Here is a 15955-nt window from a genome sequence, read left to right on the forward strand (position 1 = left end):
GGACGTGTCGACATTGAGGTCTCTGTGAAGTAGGTTGTTGACAATACAAGTCTGGAATGCAGGAGCAATATAAAGCCAGAGATAAGAATTTAGGAATCAATGACAGAATAACAGTGATTTAAGCTCTGAGGACCAATGCAGCTCAACTAGACAGTTTAACTAGGATGCCCGAAATTTAAAATAAAAATTCTCAATCTGGGTTCAGCACAATCTAGCACCTTTCCAAAGGAAACGATTGATCAGTCCTGCTGACTATGATCAATATTTCCTTCAGAGCCTCCTAATTTTCATCTATCCTGAACAAAATCTTGAGCATCTCTGGTTTTTACTAGCTCTTCCACCCTTCATACGTTGGAACCATATCTACAAAAAGCAAAACCACATTCCATTCTTTAGACTTCATCTCTCGCGAGAGTTCCATGCTGTAGATTTCATTGTTTCTATAGCAAACTGATTTAAATACTACAAAGGTAAGTAACTAAACCCAAAAATGTTATACACTCTCAGATCAATGAGAAAATTTAGTGGGAAACTCCATTACATTCTCCATTCAAGGCTCATATCTTCTCCTTGAAAAAGTGTACTTGTTATTCAGGATGAAATAAAACTTACAGGCATTTAATTATATGAATAGATTGTGAAAAGGCTAAATTGACAAGACCTCCTTTCTTTAAGAAGCACTATGAAAAATGACAGTTTTTGAACCCAAATTTCATGTGTATTTAGGTCCATAAGTCTCACTGACAGAGTGGACTGTCCTGACTCAGTAATTAACGCACTGGGAATTCTCTAGATAGCCTAAGATTTGGATACTTTATGGGCTATTATGTCAAGGAGCCGTGTCAGACAGGATGCATACACAATGCCTACAGAAAAATTATTGTCACAAGCAAAACTGGTGTTTTTTTATGTACTTTAAGAATAAGTGAGCCTAGGAAAAATATATGACTCCTTTTCTAATTGCCTTGTATTTTTTAAGAAGTGAACGTGCCTTTGTTTTTATTTGGCTCGGGAGTATATCTTTGAATAGAATTATTATACGTCATTCGTTTTTGAAAATGGGTGATGCACATTTCTTACTTTTGGAATATGCTTTCTAATATTGTCCAACTTAAGTTTCGTGCCAGTATTAATTGCTATATTAAGACATGATATACCTTTAAGTTATAACATTTTAAATATACGTTGTTCTTTAAAGATGAACATTTGTGGACCATTCTGTATAGCATATATATATGATTTTACTCTCTCTCTTTCTTTAAAGGGATCCTCATTCCTCAAATACCTGTGGAGTACAATGTCTTACTCAATGCCGGAAGTCTATCTCCTCTGACCTCCTCTGTCGGTCATCATCTATCCATCCTTCTGGAAAATTTGGCTCCATTCACACAGTATGAGATAAGGATACAAGCGTGTCAAAATGGTAAAAGTCTTTCAGACACTTGTCCTGGGCTTTTATAAAAAAATATTTTATAAAAAAAATTTTCATTAAAAAGGAATAGATTCTCAATTCAAATACAAAGACTAACATTTCATTTCTTGTTTGTACTGGACTGTTTACCCAGAAAAATCAGAGCTTGGCATTGAGTGAAGCGTTATGCATTTCTGCACATTAAATCATGAATATTTAAATACATTAAAATGGTGGTTTTGCAAAGTCTTGTTTTATGAGGCACTTTAAAAGAAAAACACCTCAATCGCATAAAGGAATTGTTGGTAATATAAAACAAAACGAGTATTACAAAAATTTCATAGGAAATGTACTCACCTTGGTTCTCTTTAAGTTTTATTCAGGAGGCGGGTGGTGGGAAGGGAGACGTTATTTAGAAGGCGAGTTACACTCAGATGAACCTTATATATTTTACAGTGTTTCCCTGAACCCTATCTCATATACATAAACTGTCACCTGGAGTTTCATGGCATAGGCTAGTGGTCAATGAAATCATCATCTATCTATGTGGTCTTAAAGAAGAGCCTCTCTCACTTCCTTCATCCCTCTACATGTTGTATAATATATAACACCCAAGTGCTAAAAGAAGAAAAGATGTAACTCACATTAGTGTACAAAACAAATTGCTTCACCTTAGATTAAAGAAATTTGCCAATCTCATACCCAACATATATTTGGAACTCCCGTATTACATATCCTTAGGAACTTCTGTTCGCATATGAGTACCACTTCCCACAGAGTTGGTTAGGGCTAGGGATCTGCGATTTTGCTATGCTTCCTCTCTGAAATTGTGAGTCAGCTTGCACACTTCTCTCTACAAACTAGACCAACGCATTTTGTTTTGAAGCATATTGCTTTCCCTCATCCAGTCCACAAGGAAATAGTTTTAAGTTAATGTTGTCTTGATTTAAATGCAAAATCAACTTCTGCATCTCTATATCCCCAAAACTATGCTATGGAGATAGAATATCCTTCAAATTCATGTTTGATTCCCATGTGTTGAGAGATGGTCAATATTTTAAAATACCGGGAAAAATAAGATATTATTGAGAGCATACAAGATGTGTAGGTCACATGCATACTTATGAAATTCAAGTACATTATCACTTTCTGCCTAAAATGACTGCACTAAAGAAACCTCAGTTCAGACAAGCACAAGCTTTATTGTCTATGCCTATAGAAATGTGGGGGTAATTAATGGATTCTCCAAAAATGATTCCCTATCCAAATATTCAAATCTTATAGAGATTTATAGTACTAGTCTAAAATATGTGTATAAAAAAGTTCAGATAAAATGGTTTTCATGATATCCTTACCCTTGTGTATGCATATGTAACTCTCTTTTTCCTGCTTGATAAATTACTGAAGGTCTCGATGTTTTTTTTGAAGGAAGTTGTGGAGTTAGCAATAGGATGTTTGGCAAGACACATGAAGCAGCCCCAATGGATCTGAGTCCCCCTGTTGTTAAGGCACTGGGGTCAGCCTGCATAGAAGTTCGGTGGATGCCACCTAAAAAGCCAAATGGAGTCATCACCAACTACTTTATTCACAGGTAACATTGCCTATTACTATTATTTTTAATTATTTAAGAATGGGTACTACTCCAAAATTGTAGAGACAAATACATTTTCTATTTCCATAAGAGAATAAATGGGAATTCATGATTTTTGAAGCACCTACTAGGGACTAAAATTGGTCCTGGAAACTTTTACCTGTTATCCAAGAAAAAAAGCCACAACTACCATGTAACATTTTTGTTTGGACCTGTTTGAAAGACAAGACCTCATAGCGCACGTAAGCCCTGTGTTGGATGAAGTGGAAGAACAGCCCTCTAGAGGCTGACTGGAACAGACATTCCAGAGGAGGAACCGCATCTGGGAGGAGAATTTATTTCCCATCACCTGTTATGTGGAGGTTTGAGAGGCATTTTCTCATCCTCAGAAGGTGGTGCTTTTCACCTGCAGAAAGAGTGGCTCATAGCAGCAGCTCCCCTTTTGTTTTAATGAGTTTCCACTCAGCTGGCTAGAGGGTGTAGGTGGAGCCTCTTTTCAACCCGATGTGCAGAATGTTTTGTGTATCCACCTAAAATCAAGAAACGAGAGAAGGGACAGGGAGAGAAGAGAGAGAGTGAGGAGAAAGAGAGAGAGAGAGCGTGGGCATTTTGGTTTGAAGGGCACTGTGCTCCCTGATCCAGCCTTCACCTGAGCGACGTGGATATAGCTTTAAGCTAAAGTTTTCTTTAAATAAATAATGAATAATAAAGAGGGGGGGGGGAGAAGGAGAGAGAGATAGAGAGGGAGGGAAAAAGAGAAGGAGAGAGACAGGCAGAGAGAAAGTAAGATTGAGACCGAGGACGAGGGAGAAAGAGGGAGAGGAGGGAAAGAGAAAGGAAAACCAAAACCCAAAAGCGAGTCAAGGGGCAGAGACCCTGTCAACTGAGAACTTGCCATCTGTCTTAGTCCATTCGGGCTGCTGTAACAAAAATACCATAGGCTGCATGGCTTATAAACAACAAAGAATTATTTCTCACAGTTCTGGAGGCTTTAAGGTGCTGGCAGATTCTGGGTCTGGTGAGGACTCAATTCCTGGTTCACGGACAGCTGTCTTCTCACTGTGTCATCGCATCTTCACGTGGTGGGTGTGGCAAGGGAGCCCTGTGGGGTCGCTTCCATCGGAGCACTAATGGCATTCATGAAGAATCCACTCTCATGACCTAATCACCTGCCAAAGGCCCCCCCTCCTAATATCATCACCTTGGGTGTTAGGATTTCAACCTAGGAATTTGCAGGTAGGGGCCCAGTGATTCAGACCATAGCTCTAAGACAGGAAAGACCCTATCTAAGGCAGACACTGGCAGACATAGCAGATTTGCAGATTGAAAACCCCATTCCAAAAGCCATGTGTTTACACCAGGCCTGCAAAGCACAACATATTCTTCTCACATCCTCATCCCCACTTCAGCATCCTTTGTTACTCTCTCCAGCAGCCTCGTTCCCTTCCCTTGTTTGGTCCTACGACCTGGACACAATGGGGAAACTTAGTTTAGGCTCGTTTTACAACTTCAGATATTGAAACTCTTTGATTCAGATCACTCTTCAGTGATGAGCTAAGGGTATGTAGGAAAACTACGAAAGGAGGAAGTATTATTGCATTGCTGTTTATGTAAATGACACTGCCGGAAATGAGCAAGCCACATTTCTTCTCAGCAAACATTAATTTGAAGAATAATATTTCTGATTCAAATACACATGAACATGTAAAAATGGCTAACGTGAATTTACATTTTACGCTAAGCACATTAGTGCAGGCTCTAAAATGCCCATCCTCTCGGAATAGTTTTCTTTCATCTACTTAATGCTAATTGTATGAGAAAAGCACATCAAATTCCTATTCTGAATAAAGGGAAATAAAGTATCTGTTATAGCCCGAGACGTGGCTTCACTCTGTTGGTTTTGTAAATAAAGCTCATGATTACAGTGACTATTCCATGGCAGCTATTGAGAGGGAAAACAGGAAATATAATGCAGAAAGCCCGCTTCAATGAAAAATACTGTAAATTGAATTTGACAGCATTTGATGGCATTTGATTATTCTAGCCACAGCCAAACAATGATATAAAGAGTAATATGAAACAGAATGTGTTACTGCCTAGCAGACTCAAAAGCAATAAACCTTCCTGCAATGTGACACAATCACTTCACAATCATAATTGTAGCCTGTTTGATACCTCTGAGCACAGCAGAAGGGCACTGACTGACATAGATACATTTTGTTTTTTATTTAAAGTGAAATGAAAATGGCGCGCTGGGGCTCCAGATACAATCGTTATATTCACCTCCATAGGCATGAATCACCTGGCAGTTATTTCAGTTGAAGTTTAAATGTGCTTCGACAACAACAATATCAAATTTTTCTTAGATAGCTGCAAAAAAAAATCAGAAATTTGTAAGGACAGAAATAGAATGTAGACACATAGTTCTTTTTCATTCTGGGACTCTGTGGAGCCCCTTATATAGTTACAACCACAAGCCTGCGTTGTTTCTGGAGAGGTTATGGTATGTAATTTCTACTTCTGTTGCCACCAAAGGAAATACATTTAGCTCAAACCAAAGACGGGGTTTGGCCTATGCAGATATTTTCATTAAATTGTAGGGAGCCAATTTGTCAATTTCATTTTGAAAATGCTTGTTACTCTGCTCTCTCCAACCCCCCAAATCATTTCCCCTCAGTAATTCCCTTCTATTGTTTAAATATAGCCTCTAGATAGCATCCTGTTAAGTGTCTGTCCCAAGAAACCGATAAAATGTTTATAACTTTAAAAAACAAAATGAGGAAAGAACCTAATAAGCACAAGGCTATTAATGTGATTGCTTCTGTTTAGTTTACCTGTTAACTTGATACTTTATTTAGGCTATTTTGTTGATGACACGAGTTACAAAAAAGAAGATTTCTTACAATAAGGACAGCCCTTATGTTAATGTTTTGCAATCTGTTTATTGATGGGTATAGACAGACCATCTTGGGTGTTTCCTTCTCCTCATAGTGACTTGGGTTTGTATCAAGATTCTTCAGTATGCCCCCTTTATCTTATATCTGTAACCTTGTAAATGGCAAAATCCATCTACAAAATCCAACTTTCATCCACAAAATCCACCAAACCTGTTTTCTTAGAACTTTACAAAACATGTAATAAAATGATCTATCATTAAGATCTTCTATTGTAATAGAGACAAAATTGCATGGGGTTTTACTCTCATGAGCTGTCTCTTTAAATAAATAAAAAGATTTGATCAATGTGCACTAAAAGGCAAAAATATACACAAACACCCTCTAAACACTGTAAAAATGGAAACAAATGATGAGGCTTCCTTCTGAGTATTCAGTAAGGTTTTGGTAAGATCTGAGATAGTTTGGATGGATGGATGATATGAAAGAGTATTCCAAACAGGGAACTGGAAATAATAATTTTCTAGAGTGGATAATTCAGCTGATTGAGTAAACTAAGAAGAGGGGGCGTTGACTCAAAAGTGAAGGAATTTTTCTGCAATCAATTTGTGTTGTGTGAAAAGATAGATATGGATACGGATTTGCAAAGATATATGATAGAGAGAGACACACACACAGACGCATATGTTCATATCTACTGTGAGATCTGAGCCCTATTACCAATGATCTTTACTATAGTAGGAGATATAAGTCAAACTAAGCAAACCAACAAAAAGAGCTATATGATGTGAGGAATACCAATATTTACAAAAAAATTTACAGGAGAGAGGAATTCTTTCTGTATGAAATATTCATGGAAGAATTCATGAAGTTGATCCCATTGGACTTGGCCTTACAAAATAAAAATTTAATTACAATTTAAATTAGAAATATATTTGTTGGAATAAAGTTTTATCAGTACAAAATATTACCAAAGTTCTTTATCCCTGCTTTATGACTTACCCATGGCATATATAATTCCCATCAATAGAAGTGACTACTATTAATTTTAGTATATAACTTTGATGTTTTCTTTTTATAGTTTCCCTTACATAAAATGAATCATATTGTTCATACTGTTATGCAATTTTCTTTGAGCACTCACACACACACACCTCATTTCTTTTAATGACTCAACAATATTTTATTATATGGATATGTATCATATATTATTTAACTGGTCTCCTACTGATGGCAAAATAAGTGATTTCCAAGTTTTCATTACAACAGCAATTCTCCAAAAACAAAATCCTTAAGATAAGCATATGGAGGATTATTCTTAGTACTAGAAGTGCGGGGTCAAAGTTTTGTGCATTTCAAATATTTAGAGACTGCTAAGTTGTCTTCCAAAAATGGCATATCAGAACTTCTGATTCTGAAAACTCTGATCAATACTGGGTCTCATCAGTCTTTCAAATCTTTGTCGGTTCAGTATTTTAAGTGGCATATTATTGTTTTAATTAAAATTTTGGTCATTATAGGTGAGCTTGTTCACCTATTTCAAATATTTATTTGTTATATATGTGAGTGCATATATAAAATATTATATATCCATAGACTGTTTTATTTTGGATTGTTTCTTCTTAGTTTGTCTATGCTCTTTGTATATGAAGGAAATTGTCCCTTTAGTGATCATATTAAAAATAATGTATCAGGGGCCAGCCCGGTGGCGCAGTGGTTCAGTTCACACGTTCTGATTCTCAGCAGCCCAGGGGTTCACCAGTTCGGATCGTGGGTGCGGACATGGCACCGCTTGGCAAAAGCCATGCTGTGGTAGGCGTCCCACGTATAAAGTAGAGGAGGATGGGCATGAATGTGAGCTCATGGCCAGTCTTTATCAGCAAAAAGAGGAGGATTGGCAGTAGTTAGCTCAGAACTAATCTTCCTCAAAAAAAAGAAAAGTATCAATTATTTCTTTCATCACTTTTATTTCCTTATATCTAAATACAGACTTGATTTTGTTATAAGAAATGAGACAAGAAATCTAAGCATTCATTTTGGGAAAAAGCTGTCTAATTTTCCAACATTGTTTTATACTTCACTCTTTTGAAATGCCACCTATACAAAATTCCCATGTGCCATCTGATCCATTTCAGGACTTTGTATTCTGTTTCATTGTGGTAGATAGAATTTTAACCAGCAGAGCCTAATGCAAAGACATCTCAGGTGAAGAAAATTATAGAATAAGCATAATTCCCAACACTGAAGATATAGGGCTCAAGTAGTAGTCAGGCTTGGTTGGAGCCTTTGTTATTTGTAGCAGGAATATAAAAGATCCACTTGATGGTAGATTTTGGAAGACTTTAAATACCTAAGTCTATTTAAATAATAGCTGAGGAGGTTAGGTTTTTTTTTCTGGAAGCAATGTGGGCCATTGCAGATAGGCGGTAAAACAGAGACGCAATGTGACACAGTGCACAGAGCATGGTATCTGTAGTCAAAAGACATGGCTTCCAGGTCCCGGGTCTGCCACTTACTAATTATGTGATCTTGGGCAAGTCACTATGTTTCTTCAGCTTCCATTTTTATGTGAAATTATGTTAATAAACATAGAGAATAATTAACCTCCTAGAATTTTATAAAAATTAAATGAAATAATTTCCTGTGAAAGTACTGTGTTAAACATAAAGTATGATAAAAATAGGAAGTTATCTTAGATGTACCATCCATAATAGCCATGCTTTAGGAAGACACATCTGGCAGTTCTAGATGTCTGTTTAAGGACAAAGGAAAAGGTTCACGATAATAAAAGAATCAGAATACACAACAGTATGCCTAGCACGATTCTGTTTTTCTTTAAACATATAGAATATTATGTACACTTCTATGAGCATGAAAAATGTCTGGAATGTTAAACACCAAAAAAAAGTTAACAGTGCTTATCTCCCAGAGATGCGTTATGGATAATTCTTTTAAATGCTTGTGTTTTTGCTCATCTGTATTTTCTAATTACTTTGTACAATCAATATGTAATATGGTGTGATAAAGACAAAATAATAAATTCAGTAGGTCCAGATGCAAATCCCTCATCACCCTCTGTATGATTTTCCTGTTTCCCTCTCTGTGATCATCGGCACTTTCTGTAGCCATCAAGGGCTGCTCAGGAAAGAGAAAACATACCAGTTATTTTAATAGAAAGAATTTAATGTAAATAATATTAACTGGTTGTAAATTTGTTAACTAAGTAACTGAAAGGATAAAAAGAGAAGTCTAAGATACCATAGAAGTGGCAACTATAGGAAACAGCTGCTACCCTTAGAACCAAGGGGACCAAGGGAAGCATCTAGGATTATTAAATTTAGGAACTTAGAAGGATTCTGGCACCCAGACATCTGATGAGCCGGTACCTGCCAGAGGGTACAGGTGTCTGGGGGAGGAGGCATGAGATGAAGCTGGATTTCTGAGTGTTGGAAAATTCTCACACTCGAATCATTTGCACCTCAGGGGGAAGGATCTGCTTTCAAGGTGAAGAATCCTTGCTGGAGAGATGCTCACATAATCAGTCAGCCAGCAGGTAGCAAATAGAAAGGAGCCAGTTCCTTTTTGCTTTCAACTTTCTGATCTCCCTCTGGCGCCCCCTATTGGGAGATCCCAACATAGAGTCAGCTGGTAAAGCAGAAATGTGGATTGCAGAGTACCCACTCCGCTATCGTAATGCCAAATGTAGAAGGGTAGGTTTCTAGCTGAGAGATAATAGCTCAATAGGCACAGTTATTCGTTAGCCAGGTTTTAGAGAATCTTGGACTCCTCCTGTCAACCAGTCAGTCATTCAGTTATTGCTTCAAAAAATATGTATTGTTTAATAGAGTGTGCCGTGATTCGCTAAGTGCTGAGAATATATAGATGAATAGGATAGAGTCTTTACCTTCAGGGAGCTTGTAGTATAGTATGAGAGATACAAAAATGGAAATATGTTACAATACAGTGTGACAAGTGAATCAATAAAGAAAGGACAGCGCGTAATAGGATATGATAACTCTGAGACAGAAGCAAGGGAAAGACTTTCTGGAGACAGTGACTCGGGCATAGAGTTTTAAAAGATGAACTGGGGTTAGCTTATAGGAAGGCGGAGAAAAGGAAAAAGGGTGAGGTGAGGCACTGCAGAAGAGGATTCACAAATATCAAAGCCATGGAGGCATGAAATATCATGGACTATGTGGGAACCACAAGCAAGCGTTTGATTATGACTGGAATACAAAACGGGAGTAGAAATCTCAGAAGTCAGTCTAAAGGGGTACACACAGGCCTGTTACACAGCAAGTCACTGAAGAGTTTTAAATGGGATTAACTCAAAGTTTTTGGAAGGCCTTCGATGTCTCTTGCCTAACACGAGAGCATCTGCTCACTCCACAAAACCGGAAGACGCAAACTCCACAGGGCACTTAGTCAATCACCTGTGTTTCCACTTCCTCTACTATCAGCCTCATTCAGGAGTGACATTTATTCTCAAGTGGACTCTTGAGATTGTCTCTTCACTGTGTGACTCTCTGCTGTCACTCCTGGTTCACGGCAGCCTTTACCTAACTTCTAGATTCGTCTTCCTAAATACAGCTTTTGGACATCATTTTGATGATCACTTCATTTGTATCATGCATCACATTTTTCCCAGTGATTGTCATGTGCATTAGTTGATTTAATTCTTACAAAAACCCTGGGACATTACACACTGTAAGGTTATTAACTCCAGTTTACAAAGTGAAATGGAAACAAGGGAACACAGGAGAAGTTGCCCAAGGTCATTTAATTAAGTGGCAGGGTTGGGGTCTCAACCTATCTCCTCTGGCTACAGCTGTTTCTGGCTATTTATTTAAATTTTGAGTATTCTTAATATTCTTCATGAGGTAAAGGGGTAGTTTCAGAATTTTAAATTGCTATGGAAAATGCATTGAGTTAAAGGAATTCATTTTCATTGTTTTTGAAGATGAGCACTGAGAATTCCTGGCTGGGACTGAGGAGGGAGGGGGTTCTTTAAAAGGTTATATGACGCTAAGACAACATAAATATGAATTCCTTTTAAAATATATTGTTCTTAGTTTTAATACTTATGTTTGTTTTCTTCTTAGTGTTAAGCAATTGAATTAACTCTGGTTGGAAAGCGCATTTTGAATTATCTCCCAAATGAGCTTAAGCATAGAATAACCATTTGGCTATTCAGAAAGAACTGAAAATGAGATTTCCCTAAGCACAGACTCTTCAGGAGGAAAAGTTTCCAGTTAAATGAACAATTGAAGCCTAAGTCTTAAATAAGTTAGGAGTAATTGTGGTCTACGCAACCTCTTCTGTTCAAAGTTTATTCAGACATAAAGATATTCTGTTTTTAACCCCACAGAAGGAACATTTACCTCACCATCATATTACTTTATTAAGTATTCAGTACTGCTAAGAAATACTTAATCAGGCTGCATCCTTTAGTTGTTTTGGCGGATAAACTTGAGTCTAATATAATACTTAACATATAATACTTAATCTCTTACATAGTATAGATTTTTAAAATTCACGCTTGCAGGCAATTTTTTTAAGACTGTCCATTTTATGGCAGGCTTGGTTACACCTCATTGTGGGAATTCATGAGGGTTTAATAAAAATTAATTGAATCATCATAGAAAGGTTGAAGCCAGACAAAAAAGAAAATTTTATTTCCCCACAGAAGCTCCCATGTTTGTTTCTGTATGTGTTCCTAGCAAAGACCTTTTAAAAAACTCACTGAGAGAAGTCCTTGGCTGTGAGCCCTGTGGTCCTCATTAGAATGGATCCCTCCCAATGCCACACCTGGTACCTTATATCTGCAGCAAGTACAAAGGCCAAACCCCGTAAACCTACACTGAGTGTGGAATCGGGCTGACGCACGGTAGTGAGGAATAATGAGGTGGGTTGCCGAACCGTAATTGCAGGTCACCGAGAATTATCTCTGAAGCTTCCACAGCCTCCAGCGGGAAGCTTGTCATTGCTCATACTTATGTGGTAGTGATTTATCAACTGGAGGATGATCAAATCCCCAAAGCCCAAGATTTTAAATATCCTGCCTTTTTGGGAAAGGCACCGTCATTTACTTTGTCTTAATAACCTTTTCCGTTTTGATGGGTAATCTGACATGGCAGCATGTGAATATACCAGCATCTGAAGGGTATGTTAATTCAATACTCCTCATGGCCTGGAAAATACTGATTTGTTCATGAATCTTGTCTCAAGTAGAGAGTAAGGTAAAGGAGGAAAGCGTCATCTCTTGGGTACATTCTTCCGCAACCTAGAATACTACCCTACTAAGAAAGGAGAGTTGATAGAGATGAGGCAAAGACGCAGAAAAGCCGTGCAATTATATGCCTTTTGGCCATTCATTCAAAAGAAATGATTGAACTTACTGGACCCACATGCCGGGAATACAGAAGTAGACTAACCCCACAATTCCTCAGGAATTTCCTCTTCTGGTCAAGTCTGCATCATGACTTTACATTCAGATGAGCAAATAACTCTTCCAAATGAAACATCAGATATTTGGGGCCATCCCGACAACTGACAATTCCATTTCTCTTACTCAGGTGTTTAATGCTCTCCGTATTGAGTACCAAAAGAGTATGCGTGGGCTCAAGTTTCGACATCAATAAAATCTAAAGATGGGGTGCAACAATCTGCTTCGCAGGCAGTTGAAAGAAGTTTTCGAGCATACTCTGCATTTTCCTAGGTTTTGGAGAAGCTATCTAAAAGGAATTTGACTTTTGCCCTTTAAAGATCTGTAAAGCAAACTCCTATTCTATGACTTCTCATGTTGTTTTCATTAATTTGTGTTTAGCTTTATCTTCTCCACTGAGCCACGAGCTCCTTTAGGAAAGGAGTGTGTTCTTCATCTCTGCTCCTGGTACAAGGCCTGGTGTATAATGAGTGCTCAATTAAAGGTTTGTTGATGAATACAAGAAAGGATGGTCCTTATTTTGAAGGGTTATGGTTTAATGGAAGAGGAGAAAAATCAAATGAAAAGAAAATAAGTGACAAGCAGGGAAGTGAATTTAAAACATTTTTAGAACATCCTGGAAACAAATGCCAAATAGCATCGTGCTAGGTAAGTGAGGATAAGACTGTGGGTTTCTCTTCATCATTCCTCACCCTTCAGTATGCTAGCCTGGGCCTTTTCAAGTGGAAATCTCATGGCTCCAAGAGCAGCAAGAGGGTCGGCTTCAATGTGCAAACGCTTTCAAGTCTACATTCATCATCTCTGTTACTGTCCCATTGGCCAAAGAGAGTCATACAGCCAAGCTCAGAGTGAGTTTGGAAGCATATTAGCAAAAGACGTGGCTACTGGGAGATTTAAATAAATTGAGACCCTTACTGCAATCCGCCTACATCAGAAGAGTAAGAATTCCCAATACTATCAGCCTCTAATAGTTGCACAGGGTGTGGTTCCAGTTGTGCAAAAAAATAAAACCCCAATACAACTTGATGTGCACATGCGCGCACACACACATATACATAAACATTTAGGCAAAGATCCAGAAAATACCAACAAAAGTATTAATAGTACTTACATATATGCTTCTGTGTTTTTAAATTTTTAATATTAATTTTTTAAAATTTTTAACATGTGTGTTTCCATGCATTGCATGTGTAATTTTTTTTTAGGAAAAAGTCTGGGAGGTGATACAACAAAATGTGATTGAGAGTGATGTTTCACTTTCTAAAATTTTTAGTTCTTCTGTATTTTCTATGTTTTTTATAAAATACATGCATTCTTTATGATTAGGCAAATATGCATATAAACCAAATATATGCATATATATATCAACTACATGTATATAAATGTATCAATTACATTTTTTAAATGACATTGAGTACAGTCTCTGGTGTGCTCTTCCATCTGGTCTTTCCTCATCATGACACCAGGAAGAGACAGTTGAAAAGTTGAGTTGATAAAATCTAAAAAGCAATTTCCCACTCTACCTACCAACCTGTTTTTTGAAGTGTTGACGTTTGCAGCTGTCATTGATCGCTTTCTTGGTTTCCTTTCAGACGTCCTGCTAGCACTGAAGACGAGTCCCTTTTGTTTGTGTGGTCAGAAGGAGCCCTTGAATTTACTGATGCTGCAGATACTCTGAAGCCATTCACACTCTACGAATATCGGGTCAGAGCCCATAACTCCAGGGGCTCCGTGGAGAGTCTGTGGTCCTCAGCACGGACTCTGCAAGCCCCACCTCAAGATTTGCCAGCCCCTTCGGCTCAAGCCACTGGTCCTCATTCAGTTCTGCTGAATTGGACGAAGCCGGGATCTCCCAATGGCATTATCTCCCAGTACCGTGTGGTCTACCAAGAAAGACCAGATGACCCAACGTTTAACATTTCTACTGTGCATGCTTTCACAGTGATGGTAAGATCTTGGGAAAAAGAATAGATGCTTAGATTATCTGGTTAATATGTTGAAATTCATTTTCTTATCCAATTTGTCATTTTTCTTCGCTGAGGTGTTAAATAGCTGAAAATCTTTCACATGTGAAAAGAACAATGTAGTGACGAGGATAAGGGATACTGAGTATAAGGGATATTGGAAACCAGTTTGCAGACCACAGTTAATTTGTATTACCTCAAGCACATAAGTGAATCTCTCTTTGACTGATTGCCAAATCCATTAAATGGGAATATTAAACGTGTCCTTCTACACCTCATGGGGATGAAGCTCAGATAAAATTAGCCAGAAACTTAATTGTCTTCTTTCTCAAAGAGCCAATTATATCACATATGTAAATCTATATCTATCTAGACATATCAATATTTATATTGATATTTATATCAATGTATCTACATATATATAGGACTCATATGGGTGAAACGACATCACCCACAGTAGATAGATAGAGCTAGAGATATCTCTAGATAAATATAAATATGTGATATAATTGGTTTTTTAAGGAAGAAGAAAATTCAATTTCTAGATCTATGAGGATGCATACATATAGAGATCACAGGCACTGTAATTTAGTGGTGATTTTTCTGGATTGGCCCCTCCAGCCCACAACACAACTTAATTTAGTCCACCTGGAATCTCCTAAGAGCTTTCTTTATACCTGGCATAGCCTCATGTTCAAAGGGAGATACAGGGATGGTCCTCATGTCAGGGAGCTTCTCTTTTATAATATTACAGAGATGAATTGAACATAAGAAAAAAATAAGAGAAATAATGAATCACAGCCAATAATATCCAACATCTCAGGATTCAGACCCAAAACTCCAGCCCCTACTAGCTGTAAAGCACAATACAAGAGAGAATAATATCATATACCAAATACATTAGGCAAAAAATGCTCTGAGAGGCCAGCAGAAAGCCCTCAGACTGAAGAGGCTTCATGGAGAAGATGAAACTTTGTGGTCTTAGGAGTTAAATACGTATGGTTTTCAAAATGTGCCAAGACCTTACTAAATATGAAAACCCCTCATAAATAAGAAAAAATGAATAATAAGCATAGAACATTATTTTCAAAGACCAAACATGTTTCTATACTTCCAATAATTTAGGCAGCCCAATTTACACGAAGATTATCTTTAGTATATAACATTTATCAAAATATCTAAATAATAGCGGGCAAATATATTTTAATGAAATTCCAGAACAATCTTTGTAAATGAATAGTTGAAAGTGCTATGTTTTCTCACCGTCCTTATGTTTAACTTTCTCATATATCTAAAACCTAAGCATCATGTGAATGAAGGGATAATATTAAAGAAATCTTTCTTTCAGAATTGATACTTCGTTTTTTGTTTGACATTTAGTTATCTTTACATATCAGGGTCTTTCATATTACATGTTCCAGGTCCTGCATTATAAGCATTCAAGCAGCGTTGTTAGGTGTAGACCACCTTTTTTAGTTGATATGTGATCCATGGGGAAATATATTACTTCTTACCATATCCTTGGAATTCATGTTCTAAACTTTCGCTCTGAAAGTAGAATACCAAAGAATGAAGTAAAAATACTGAAAAACATTTGATATGAGTTTTCTGAATGAGATACCTTAAGTGTATTTTATTGAAGGCGCCAAT

At 37.3% G+C, this 15955-nt stretch overlaps 1 protein-coding gene across 1 annotated transcript in view; it reads left to right on the forward strand.

The window, feature by feature from the left end:
• Positions 1 to 15955, forward strand: part of USH2A (usherin) — a 733563-nt gene that overhangs the window by 625753 nt on the left and 91855 nt on the right. The window contains exons 58-60 of the mRNA XM_046679838.1: positions 1265 to 1423; positions 2840 to 3002; positions 13934 to 14288. Coding sequence (XP_046535794.1) covers positions 1265 to 1423; positions 2840 to 3002; positions 13934 to 14288 — 677 coding nt within the window. The remainder of the gene's footprint in view (positions 1 to 1264; positions 1424 to 2839; positions 3003 to 13933; positions 14289 to 15955) is intronic.

This window comes from Equus quagga, chromosome 12 (genome assembly GCF_021613505.1).
Source record: "Equus quagga isolate Etosha38 chromosome 12, UCLA_HA_Equagga_1.0, whole genome shotgun sequence".
Taxonomy (NCBI): Eukaryota; Metazoa; Chordata; class Mammalia; order Perissodactyla; family Equidae; genus Equus; species Equus quagga.